Source organism: Aspergillus multicolor (assembly GCF_047715735.1).
Source record: "Aspergillus multicolor strain CBS 133.54 unplaced genomic scaffold BDW74scaffold_1, whole genome shotgun sequence".
Classification (NCBI taxonomy): Eukaryota; Fungi; Ascomycota; class Eurotiomycetes; order Eurotiales; family Aspergillaceae; genus Aspergillus; species Aspergillus multicolor.
The window spans coordinates 451,496-463,707 of NW_027395952.1; the positions used below are offsets into that span (position 1 = coordinate 451,496).

Genomic DNA, 12,212 nt, shown 5'->3' on the forward strand with positions numbered 1-12,212 from the left:
GGGGGGGGGGGGGGGGGGGGGGGGGGGGGGGGGGGAGAATACCGGTGGGGGGGGGGGGGGGGGGGAGACAAAGAGATGGAAGCATCGACGAAGAGTCCAGCGGTCTGGTTCTGTTTGTTAGCGGCTGATCTTATACTGTCCACTCCAGTCCGTACGCAGGCTGCCATGCGACACACTGCCAGCGCACGGCAATTGGCTTGGCCGGGGAGAGATGCGACACTCGAGGTACAAGGATAATACTCCGTCACTTTGTCTCAAAGCACAGCCGTCCGTGAGTGGTGGTCAAAAAGCCCCTATAATCAATATATGATGTCACTCTGATTAGCTGGGGAACTGGGGCGAAGCAGGCAGTGTCAAGGCACATTCAATACCTCATCCTTACGGCGCACCCAAAGTACTCCGATGTCCATCTCCAAGGCACGAACTGCCATTGGTTGCAATTTGAAGATTCTTGCCCAAAGCCCAATCAGGTCCTGAGCAAAGCTTCCATCTCTCGCCGTTAGGTACCCCCACGCTAGGCCGAACTAGGCAAGTATGGAGTGCGTGGGATATCTTCGGAATTCGATAGAACGCCGTACTATCACCGTTCCATCTCTCACGGACCTGCAGAGGCCCGACGGCGTTTTAGACAGGTCACAAAGTGCCCTAGGCTCCATGTTTTTGCAGGGGCCTGTCTGTGCCACTCTGCGTGTTGGCCGTTATCAGGTTCGGCGCCTCAGCCTGCAGTGTTACATGCTTTGCTGGACCCTCATCGTATTCCGAACCCGGGAGCCGATGATTACTCGATCTATCACTGGCTATGAAGTGGTCATGCCGCCCAGCCTGCAAGCACCCCGTTCTTCGTGTTGCTGCGTGGACGAGTAGCAATCGGCCAAAACATCCGTACTTTCGCACCCTGGTCAAATGCCACATTCAGCCCTGGATGGTGTGATGTGAGCTGTCAAAGGCATGTCCTTCTGACCATGCTCCAGGATCTCGTCCCGTCAGGCCGCACGCTGATGACGGCACCTCATCTGAAACGCCCATCGAGGACAAAACACCGGGAATTGTGATTGGCCAAGAGCCTCCCAATGGGATGTGGCTGAGATCCGGGGAAGCCCGCTAAGCGGCTCATGAAATGCCAACCATGCATGTTGTCCTGCAGGAAGCGAGAATTTCTGGTCTCCGCGAATGACATGGCATCATTTTCCCGAACATGTTGGGCTCACTGCACGATTCTGCCCATTGAGAAACTATCATTTCTCAGTTTTTGCGTGCAGCGGAAATGAGTTTCCTTGGAGTAGGTATAGAACTGCACAGCCACACTTACAACGGAGTAGGAGTATGAGGCATCCATCGCAAAACCACCGATCCAGTTGTCTTTCCCTTCGGCTTTAGGCACCTGTGCTGGCGCAATTTGAAGAGCTTTGTGAGATAGATGTACTGTAAAGTTCTGCAAACCAGTCATTGCTGAACTGGTGCTTCGCTTCCTGCTGCCGCTAGGCCGCTAGGCCGCTATCTTTTTAGCAGCAACCGTAGGCCATCATGAACGTGCAGCGTAAAACTGTCACCACCCGTGTGCTGCGCAGTAGCGATGAGGCTTTAAAATGGTCCAAGAGAACACGAGTCTTGACTTATCGCCCGTGGTCAAGCAGAGGGAAACTGGTTGCTGCGAGACTACGGCAGGATCCTTACGTAAGCGGCGTCTGGGTACGCATCACCGCCAGTGGGTGGCAGGCAGCGATGCGGCTCCAGCCTCAACCCAGCAGGAAGCTCAACGGAGCTCACAATTCGTCTTAACCGCTGCCATTGTGATTACTTGATCAGCTCAGCCGAATTGACAGACTAATACTCACCAATACATCGGTCCGTCCACGATGACTTCCCTCTTCTTCTCGACCCCGCTCGACATCGATGTTGTTCTCGAGGATGGCGACGAGCGCCAGATGGTGGATACCAAGCTGGAGAAGGGCCATCGGGAGAAGGTGCCATTGTACATGGACGGAGAATCAGTCAAGGGTGCAGTGACTGTCAGACCGAAGGATGGGAAACGGCTGGAGCACACGGGTATCAAAGTGCAGTTCATTGGAACGATAGGTACGGGCGCTACCTGAGCTGCTGGCTTCATTAGATGCGAAGCTAGCCGTCGCATGATAATTCTATGTCTAGATACTAACGCATCACTTCGCGAATACAGAAATCTTCTACGACAGAGGCAACCACCACGAATTCCTATCCCTGGTTCAGGAACTTGCGGCTCCCGGCGAGCTGCAACATCCGCAGACCTTCCCCTTCAACTTCAAGAACGTCGAGAAGCAATACGAATCATACAATGGCATCAACGTAAAGCTACGATACTTTGTCCGGGTGACGGTATCTAGGCGCATGGCGGACGTCATTCGGGAGAAGGACTTGTGGGTTTACTCGTACCGCATGCCGCCGGAGACCAACAGCCCGATCAAGATGGATGTTGGTATCGAGGATTGTCTGCACATTGAGTTCGAATACTCGAAATCAAAGTACCATCTCAAAGATGTTATTGTGGGACGCATCTATTTCCTACTCGTGCGGTTGAAGATCAAGCACATGGAGCTATCGATTATTCGACGAGAAACGACTGGCACACGGCCGAACGAATATAATGAGAGTGAGACGTTGGTGCGATTCGAGGTTAGTAATTTGGACGCTGGCCCTTGCGAATTGCTTGCTGATTGGGATCATATTAGATCATGGACGGGTCACCTTCCAGAGGTAAGCTCATCGCGTCGCTTGAGGTGCTCATTACCTAGGAAGCCATCTCCTAGGCTTCTCTAGAAAGAACTTTTCAAACGATGAATGGCGAGAAATAACCTTTGCTTACTGTAAACAGGTGAAACCATTCCTATCCGTTTGTTCCTTGGTGGCTTCGACTTGACGCCAACATTCCGAGACGTCAATATGAAGTTTTCAACCCGTTATTATCTGAGTCTGGTACTCATCGACGAAGGTACGTTACACACGCTCATGCGTTTCCTTCTATCACCTTGCATTTGGTCTTGAAACTACTTCAGCCGTATGCGTTGGTGCCTGGTCTGGGTGTCATTTATTACCTAACCAGTCCTGCTTCTCCAACTCATCAATAACCGTCGGCAATTGACCACGGTTTCGGACCACTCAACGTCACGCGGCGTTCGGCCCGGTTGTCGCAGGCACCAAGCTATCGGCCTCTCCCCGGCTGGAAACCCCCACGCTAAATCAACCCTCTCACGTGGTTGACTCCACCTGCATTGTGCGCGTTGTCACGTTACGTCGCTGTATTTCAGCTTCTGGCTGCTCTTATACCTATACTGACCCTCTGGACCTATAGACGCGCGCCGCTACTTTAAACAGTCCGAGATCATCCTCCACCGTCTCGCACCCGAGATCCCTCCCACACCAGAGGTAGCCAGGCAGCAACAGATCCAGATGCAGCAAGCCGCAGAGCAAGCACAGCATCAGCTTCCGCCCGGCTCTGCGACACCAGGCCCAGGACGAGAGCACATGAGTAATCAGAAGCAAGCTGTCCCGGCTCCTGCAGCTTAGATCAGAATTCCTCCCTAGTCTACAGATACATACTTCTGACATGGTTAGATATCAGCCAAGAGCCACATATACCCCTTCTGTTCCTCCTCTGCTAGTCCTTCTGCAATGTATATTCTTTGTATACATATGCCGTGTTTCTATCATGATTGTCGCTGTATCGTAGCCTGCGATGTGCGGAATCCAATTCTACCTCCTACTTTCTACTTTCTTAGACCTCCGGGTTTCCTGACAAGGGGATTTGTGACGGTAGCACGTTCATAGTTATCGCTTACCCTGTAATTAAGACTATGCAGATCTCTCGATGCAAGACTCCGAGTACTGGATTCATTGCGAGCTTGCTCAGAGAGTATCTGACCTCCACTTTATTGAGCGCGCTACTATCTACGTTCAGCAATAATACCAGGACATGAATTAACGTTAGGGACAGGGAACTATACATAATGTATACCATAGTCTAGGATATCGATATAATACTACACAACCCCAACAACCCTCAACACCTCCCCCAGAGCACGCAGGACCTCCCCGCCACCTCGCTCTTTACCAGCTACTTGCACAGCCTGCACAACGAGCGGATAAATCCACTCGAGGTGCTTCTTGCGGCTTTGTTCTCCGTCCGACAAGGCACTCGCCATAGGAGGCGGCGGGATAGCGGAGGGCTCGCTTTGCAGCTCGACCATTCCTCGGAGGAGATGCAGTAATGCCTTGCGCGCTGGCGTTGGCTGTGGCATGAGGCCGCGCAGAGGTTGGTCTGCGATATAGCCTTTCAGAGAGACCGCGCAGCGGAGGATAAGGTATGGGGATATCGAGCGCGCGATGGATATGCGATTCGTGGCCGCTTCGTTGATAGATTGAGTTTGGGTTTGATCGGGTGATGACGATAGTTCGAAGAGAGTGTCAAGCGCCGCGTATGCCATCTTGCTTCGTGTGGTTGGCGGTGGTTCGAAGGTTCGCCCTGGCCGCACCTTATATAAATCTTTTAGGGGTCCGTCCTCGCGGTACTTCGCGGGCAAGTCGTGTCTTTGTGGGAGGTAGATGAAGGAGGAGCTGAGCAAGGCACAGGCGAGTTCCCGCCGGACACCGTCAGGGATAGCTGATGCGCCGAGGGAAGGAATAATCAATGACTTCAGTGTGGAAAACGCCTCGACGTCGAAAGCCTCATCAGATAGCAGAGTAGGTCCCGGAATGACCACTGTCCGATAGCCCTTGGCGGCCATGATTGCGTTGGCAATTTCAACCACCGCTTTCCAGAACCTGGATATCTCGGTTTCGCCTGCCGTGTCATATTGCTTCTCGACGTACGGAATCGCTACGCGTAGAATGCTCAGCGATGCTGTAGTTGACTTTCGCCAGAGGCTAGGCTCTTTATCCTTTCCTGTCCATTCGTATCTCTGAAGAATCGGCGCTGCGGTGTGTTCCAATGCTGTTGATAGCGAGCCGTCCGCGAATATGTCTTTTTTGATGCCGTACTCGGCAACATACCAAGTGAGTAGATCTATTGCACTCTTCGAGAACGCAACGTAGGTCGGTTTTCTCGAGTCGTTATCAGAAGACCATTTTGTTAGAGCCGAGTCCGTGAACTCTGATAGACATTGGATGATCTGGCCCTGAGAATCGTCCTTTTCTAGGCACATCATTTTCACGCAGTCAATCACTAGCACCTGCAAGGCCGACGGCCGGTCGACGTCAGGCGAGTATTTCGGACTTATTGAATTCCATGCGATCAGCTTCATATGTTGTAGGATTGTGCAAATGTCCTTCTCCGTCAATTGATCCTTGTACAGGCGATATATCTGCTGGAAGCTATTCAAGTAAGAGATGGCAGCATCCTGATTGGGTTGATCCAAGTCAAGTGTCTCTTCCGTGTCCAAAGGGTGGCCATTGGACCAAACTGCCCAGGCTGACCGCAGCGACTGCGTGCTCAGTTCGTTGGGAGGCTGGATCCGTGAGAGAATGCCTGACAGGCTCGAAAAGACTGCTTGACTAAATTCCAAAAGGCGCCGTACTGCCAGCTTTCGAAAGTGATCAAGTAAACGTTCCCAAGAATGGTCAAATTTATCGTCTTTGACAATAGTCTCAAAGAAGTTAATAACAAGGTCAGAAATTCCTCTAATCACGAGCACTGTCGTCTCTGTCCATGCCTTTGCCTCGGATGTCTCTCTATTCTTGTTCATTATGCTAGAGGAAGTGGCTTCGATTTGCTCAAGCATCCGGAACAAGACGCGATTCAAGCATAAACACCAAGCACTGGGTGAGAGCTGTTCGCCATATGCATCGAAGATTCTCAGTACCGTATGAATTGCGCAGTTCCTGACTTCGGATCTGCTATCCGTCGTGATGTCTACAATTCGTAACAGGAGGAGTAGCCAAAGCGCATTGCTTGAAGCAGATGTATCATCCGTCTTGGCTAATGCAACAAGTTTCTCTTCGTTCACAGACAGATCAACATGTGTCTCGATAGAAAAGCGGCCGGTTTGTTCGTGAAGGAAGTCGGAAACGTTCCAGAAGGATGACGTTGTAGTGAGCGAGATGTTGAAGATCTGCTGCTGTAGAGCAAATTTGGAGAATGATTCCACTAGGTCAAGACGACAGGGCGGCGGGAGCTGCGATAGAAAGTCCGACGCAATGAGCTGCAGACTTTTGTATGCCACTTGGATCAATCGGGGAGAGTTGGCTATCAGCATCCGTTTGCTTCCCTCAACGTCTTTCGTGCTATTCTGACTCTCCTCTTGAGCCGGCTCGCCGAATACACTGGAGATGAGGCCAAATACAGCTGTCCAACACTGAACGAAGGCCTCAGCATATTGCTCCAGGATGTTTTTCAACGTTTCCAAACTTTGCTCATGAACCTCAAGTACCGAAGCAGATGGTGAGCCTAACGTGCATCCACTGCTTTCATAGAGCAGTTTGACTTGCGCTTGGAGGGTTTCCAAATTCCTCAGCTGTCGAGCATCTCTTTCTTCATTACTTTCATCGCCTCTTTGCTTCATGGTTTCAAAGACCAGACTACTAAGTACTTCATTTGCGAGCAGACGAAGTCCTTGATTGACTTCTCCGTTAGCTGCCGTTGCCATCAACCTGTCCGTAAGGAGCTGCCAGGCACTTTGGTCGTTGTCTGCCAACGACGACAACCTTTCCAGATTCGCTTTAGCTAAGACTTGAGCCTTCTCCAGAACAAATCTCAACTCCTCGTCTTGAATTCTTGTTTTACCCAACGCATATGAAGCACGACGGGACGAACGCCGCATACGGCCGGAGCTCGGTTGCAAGTGCTTCTGTCCAGCTGCCATTTCTGTTGCGCTGGACGCTGCAGGTTCCTCTGTTGTTGCAGAGAGATCCAATAGTGCAACCAGAAAGTCTCGAAAGGTGCCGATCGGGTAATCATTACTGCTTTCAAACAACTTGAAAGACGCGGACTGCACAGCGAGAATTTCTGTCCCCAGGTTTCCCTGAGACATATCTCCTTTGGTCCCGGTTGCCGCTTCTCCGGAGCTGCTAACGGAGCCTTGCGTCTTTGTCGAGGATTTGTTGACCAACAAGTCTGTATCCTGAAGCGTACCGAGGACTATCGACCAAGCAGGCTGGTCAAGAGTGGGACCGAGGGCGATGCCCAGGTTGAGCAAAGCACGTAGACAAAGGAGGTTCCTTGTACTGAGAGACAGAGCTTGTTCACTCACGGGTGCTGCAGGGCCTTCCATGGGTGTCTGAGGAGTAAGATAGGAGGCTTCACTGCCTTTTTGCTTCTTTTCTAGAGGATCATTGTCTTGGGTACCTGGTGTCGCTACCGAACTCACGGGCTTAGCGATGCTTGTATCAGCTGGCATAGAAGCTTTCCCAAGCGTAGTTAAGAAAGCATCGCGAGGGGTAGAAAGCCTAAGAAGACCGGCGACGTGGGTGAGTTTCTGGAAAGAACGGACAAGGTTGTGATAGAAATCATCGTCCAGTGACGCGTATAGAAAGGTTGAGCACGTCGCAAGGACGGCTGGCCAACAATCTTCGACAATCCCGGCGCAGGCCTTGATCGCCGAGAGCTGGGGATGAGTGTCAAGATCGAGGGGATTGGTTGGTACAGGGAATCTTTTGGTCGACTTCGATCGCTTAAGAGAATCTTCCCTGTGTAGGTCCGGTGATGACCCCGTCGAACCGCCATTACGCTCGCCAGCAACACGGCTTTTGCGCTTCGGTTTCAGGTCAGGCACTGTAAGTGGAAGTATAAACTTGGCAAGTCCTTCAGAGAAGGCGCTTACGCAGTTCAAGACCAAACTGTAGATATATGTGTCAGGCGGCAAAGGAGGTTCGGTTTTGTCGAGCAATTCTAGGTATGGTGAGCGGACTACACTCCACCGACTGCTGATGCCTGGAACGTTCGTATCATTGGATGGAACGGTCGTTCCAATTACTCCAGCAACTCCTCCGACTTCGAGGGTTATTTGCTCTTCAGTAATAGAACTAGGTTGTTCCGTACTCGAGGGTACCGTTGAGCGACTGCTCACGCCGATCAAAGAAGGCTTCTCGGCTGCCAGTCGGACTAATGAAGCCATATGGTCTCGAAGGATATTCTTTCGGCCTTCCACCCCATCATACAACGAGTATATGATCCTGACGAGCCCTGGCTCGGTATAAAGACCTCGAAACATTTCCATACAAAGCACACGCTTCCATGATGCTGTTCCGTCGGGTTCAAGAAGATGTGTCAGAAGCACAAGGGCCATTTCGCATTCCGCGGTGATCAGGGACAGATATCGCTTGAGAAGAATGAGAAGAATTCTCGCAATCCGTACTGTTTGAGAGAAGGTATGCCTTTCCGATAAGTACCTAACGGTCATTGGAATGAGACGAGCCCGTAGCACTTGCGTGAGTTCGGGATGGTCGACGAATAGTTGACCACTGTTGAGAAGGACACTTTCGATAAGTTCTAGAGTAAATTTTGGAGACAATGACTTGATCCTCAAGAAGTGCAACTGTTCACCATCGACAAGGCGGCAAAGGTCATCCAAAACCTTCAACTGTCAGTTGAACCATATTTAGCCAAGGACCGCTCTGTCAACTCACTCGTAGAGCATCAAGGGCAAAGTACCCTATTCTTACAGAGCCACTATCAAGCTTCACCGTGGTTGTTGGCCGTGAATCTTCATGCATCTCTGAACAATATAAGTACACACCACATCAAGGGCGTCCGAAGTATGAGACTTACTGTCTTCTATTGATACCCGCTCAAATGTGGAAACAACAAGCTGCTGCAGTGTAGCTGCTGCCGTGCTTGAGACCGCGAGGGTCTTGCTTGACTGTAGGGTGGCGCATATTTCAAGTGTCGTGACAAGGAGCTCACCACCGAGGTCATTAGAGTAGTGCTGCAACAATGATGGCAGGGTCTGCAGGATCTTGAGCTGAATGTCCAGGGCTTCGTCACATTAGTCTCGCTCCGGACAGTATGGAGGTTTGAAACTCACTTAGATTCGTGATCTCCTTCAATCCACTGAGGACATCTTTCAGTCGCTCTGGCGGCAGGGACTTAGAAGCAACAAGTCGTTGTAGGCAGACAACACCTATGCCAGCGATCTTGGCATGGTGTGTATGACATGCCAAGATAAATGGATTGACAAATCGAGGCTTTCGCGCCAGATCTTTCAGGTCTTAGTGTTTTGTTTGGGAGTTCTCTAGGAGTTCCAAGCTCACCAGCGGAGATTTGCGCCTCTGACGTAGAAGGAAGCGCCTTCAGGTCATTGAGAGACTCCTCGGCGGCCTACAGTTCAGTCAGCTGGATGCTCTGTCATCTATACTTCACAGGGAAGAAGGCAGACATTTCGCAAGTCCGAGTGCTTTCTCTTTGATTCTTGTAGAAGATTCAGGAGTTCTCCCTGCAGTAATTGAGAGGACATTTCCAATTATTCTTGCGGACTACGCATGGCCGAGGCCAGTCCAGCAGCAGGGTGACGATCAAGAGGGCAAATACGCGCGAGCTTCATGAATTGCGAAGAAACGGATAATAGCCCAGTAAAAACTAACAGTGACCCAGCTTCAGCTCCACACAGATGTAACAAGAATCGCCAACATCCTGTAGAAACGAAAGACAACCTGGTATAAACAATGGCAAGTCATCTGCCGTGGCATCAAGATGGACTATCTTCACGTGAGAATGCTTATCTTCACGTGTCTGTAACCATACTGTATTTCATTACCAGCTGATCCTCCTTCTAGCCAGACACTGTTATTGAATTACAGAATAGTGGCTTGCTATCAGCGGATAAGGACCGTGACGACAGCCCCTCTTTTTACTACTTGGTGACGGAATTCCATGTTTCTCTTCCGCCCAACGCCCCTCACTTTAGCTAGGCTCGCGCTTGTTGACTTTCTATTGCCTATACTGTCTCTCTTCTAGGGCTTTTCAGTTGCAATGGCCTCGAACGCAAAGGTTCCCCGAAACTTCAGGCTCCTGGAGGAGCTAGAGAAGGGCGAGAAGGGCCTGGGAGCTGGTAAGCATGCACCTCCGGGCCGATTTCTATAGATCTACGAGCTGATCTGTTACTTTGTTTCCAAACAGAGGCCTGCTCTTATGGTCTTGCCGATGGAGAGGACATGATGATGAGCAACTGGAATGGAACCGTCCTTGGTCCCCCTCACGTACGACACACCATTTCGTCCCCGATGCTTGAGGGTGGAATCAGTTAACATTGGCGCCGCGCGACAATAGAGCGTCCACGAGAACAGGATATACAGTCTCAACATCCATTGCGGTCCGGAATACCCCGATAGCCCTCCGACTCTGCAGTTTATCTCGCGCGTCAACCTCCCGTGCGTTGATGCCCACTCGGGCAAGGTCCGATTTACTCAACACCGAGCAGCCAGTAGCTGAGGAAGCTAATCGTTCTCAGGTCGACCCCGCCAAGTTGCCTTGTCTGGCCCAGTGGAAGCGCGACTACACGATGGAGACTGTCTTGATTGAACTTCGAAGGTAAGTACAGGTAGTCCTAGTCGTTGGGCGCGTTACTTAGGGTTCCAGGTACATGGCTTTGCCGCAACATAAGAAGCTTCCTCAGCCTCCCGAGGGCTCGACATTTTAGGTTCTTGCATCATGGATAAACCACGAGTCGAAAAAAACGGAGTAATCGGTCAGTTCCCGTTGAGTTCATTAGCTTGTGCTCCTTGACTTTCTAGAGCACGTTCTAGTCTATGCGTTGCAGCAGGCCTCGATTCATAACGTCGAAATATAACTTCATTCAACCAGCTTTCCAGGCTTCTTCTGTGTGGTAAAACATAAACTATTGCCCTCGGATGCCTTCCCTCAAGGCCAACAACCGCAGCCTATAATGCTACAAAACCTCGATTCCCATGTTGGCCACATAATTGGCCTACTATTATCATTTTCATACATGGATAGAATTAATTCTCTGAGCTTTTGTTTTATACATTGTATGTGGCACGTGATATAAAGTCTATCACCTTTTATCTTGCGGTAGTCAACTCCGGCTGAACTCCGAACCACTTGAAAAAGAATGCATCGCGTGGTTGTCCCCAAAAAGTCCCATGCTCATCGCGTTGCATGTAAGTATACACAGCTTTCTCTATCCTTCGTTACAGTTCTCACATAACACTATCTGTCAGGCTTAGCACTTTACCGGGCACTTCTTCGACAATGTAACGACTTACAGCGATCGAGGCCGGAGCTTGTCTCTCCGCGTTCCCACGTTCGGGAACGATTTCGCAGATACAAAGGCCTTGAGAGCCCATCGCAAACTACAAACGCGCTCCGAGCTGGATACGAAGTATGCAGCCAAGCTTCCACTCCCACTGAACCGCTGGCTAAATCCGTCAGGCTCTAGACCTAGTGTATTCGGCCGCGCAAGGGGATAAAGAGGGCGTCGACCGATTATCGAAACTACTTTCCGATGTTCAATTGGTTAAAGAGCGCAAACGGCAACATCAAAATACGCTAGCCGCAATTCGACCCGTCAAAGAGCTGAACAAAAAGCAAAAAAAGGCAGAGGAGAACCGACAGTTCCAGAAGGCGACAATTCGACGACATCCGGAGGCAAAATCTATACTAGAGCGCCCTCTGGCTAAGGTGAGCGGCAAGCGCCATATCCCCGTTCTTGTTAGTGCAAGTGGTATTCCGTTCCTGCGAATCAAGAAGCCGCAACCACAATCGCTCAGCCGCATGATACGGTCGAAGGTCAACGAGCGACAAAAAATGATGGATCGCCGCGCGGAGCTAGAACCGGACATGCTTTTTGCCAAGGATGAAGACGCTTGGGACGATTTGACGACTGGGCGTGAGGACGAGGAGGAGTGGTCTACCGCGCCCAGAGACGCATATTACAATCTCAAACGACGGTTATGGAAGGACAGCGCGAAGAAGGAAGCGCTTGCAAAATCTATGTGGGAAATTGTTCTTGCAGAGCGGGAGTTGGCCGAGAAGGAGAAGCAGGCCGAAGAGAAGCAGCCTCAAAGGAAAGACCAAGGAGTATATGAGACATGAGACAAGTATTTGCGCAACATTGCGCTATGTCACTATACTTCTCGGACTAACTATCTGACCGCTGGCTTCGACAGCCGTCCCTAAATCCAGATCCGCGTGCATGGGCAATGCCCAGTTTCGCTGACCGGTGGTCTGAAGGGCATGCTGGCGCCAATCGGCGGGGTCTGGTTCTGTATATCTGCTTGTTATCCAGCGG

The 12,212-nt window shown here is 50.9% G+C and overlaps 4 protein-coding genes across 4 annotated transcripts; 3 read left to right on the forward strand and 1 right to left on the reverse strand.

Moving 5' to 3' along the window:
* The first annotated feature begins 1,734 nt into the window (after window positions 1-1,734).
* BDW74DRAFT_141554 (vacuolar protein sorting-associated protein 26) lies at window positions 1,735-3,948 on the forward strand. Its single transcript, XM_073722572.1, has 5 exons — window positions 1,735-2,076; window positions 2,177-2,649; window positions 2,706-2,730; window positions 2,849-2,965; window positions 3,326-3,948. The coding sequence occupies exons 1-5, from the start codon at window positions 1,857-1,859 to the stop codon at window positions 3,538-3,540; spliced, it is 1,050 nt and encodes a 349-aa protein (XP_073589375.1). The 5' UTR covers window positions 1,735-1,856; the 3' UTR covers window positions 3,541-3,948.
* A 65-nt stretch (window positions 3,949-4,013) lies between these two features.
* BDW74DRAFT_172124 (putative endosomal peripheral membrane protein (Mon2)) lies at window positions 4,014-9,419 on the reverse strand (the record flags this gene model as incomplete). Its single annotated transcript, XM_073727449.1, has 6 exons — window positions 4,014-8,540; window positions 8,593-8,681; window positions 8,735-8,941; window positions 8,991-9,164; window positions 9,217-9,283; window positions 9,342-9,419. The coding sequence occupies 6 exons, from the start codon at window positions 9,417-9,419 to the stop codon at window positions 4,014-4,016; spliced, it is 5,142 nt and encodes a 1,713-aa protein (XP_073589376.1).
* A 347-nt stretch (window positions 9,420-9,766) lies between these two features.
* BDW74DRAFT_1179 (E2 ubiquitin-conjugating protein MMS2) lies at window positions 9,767-10,955 on the forward strand. Its single transcript, XM_073721943.1, has 5 exons — window positions 9,767-10,013; window positions 10,082-10,161; window positions 10,232-10,357; window positions 10,413-10,492; window positions 10,541-10,955. The coding sequence occupies exons 1-5, from the start codon at window positions 9,935-9,937 to the stop codon at window positions 10,599-10,601; spliced, it is 426 nt and encodes a 141-aa protein (XP_073589377.1). The 5' UTR covers window positions 9,767-9,934; the 3' UTR covers window positions 10,602-10,955.
* A 1-nt stretch (window position 10,956) lies between these two features.
* Window positions 10,957-12,206, forward strand: BDW74DRAFT_1180 (LYR motif-containing protein). Its single transcript, XM_073721947.1, has 3 exons — window positions 10,957-11,082; window positions 11,143-11,303; window positions 11,354-12,206. The coding sequence occupies exons 1-3, from the start codon at window positions 11,034-11,036 to the stop codon at window positions 12,014-12,016; spliced, it is 873 nt and encodes a 290-aa protein (XP_073589378.1). The 5' UTR covers window positions 10,957-11,033; the 3' UTR covers window positions 12,017-12,206.
* Window positions 12,207-12,212: the final 6 nt, after the last annotated feature.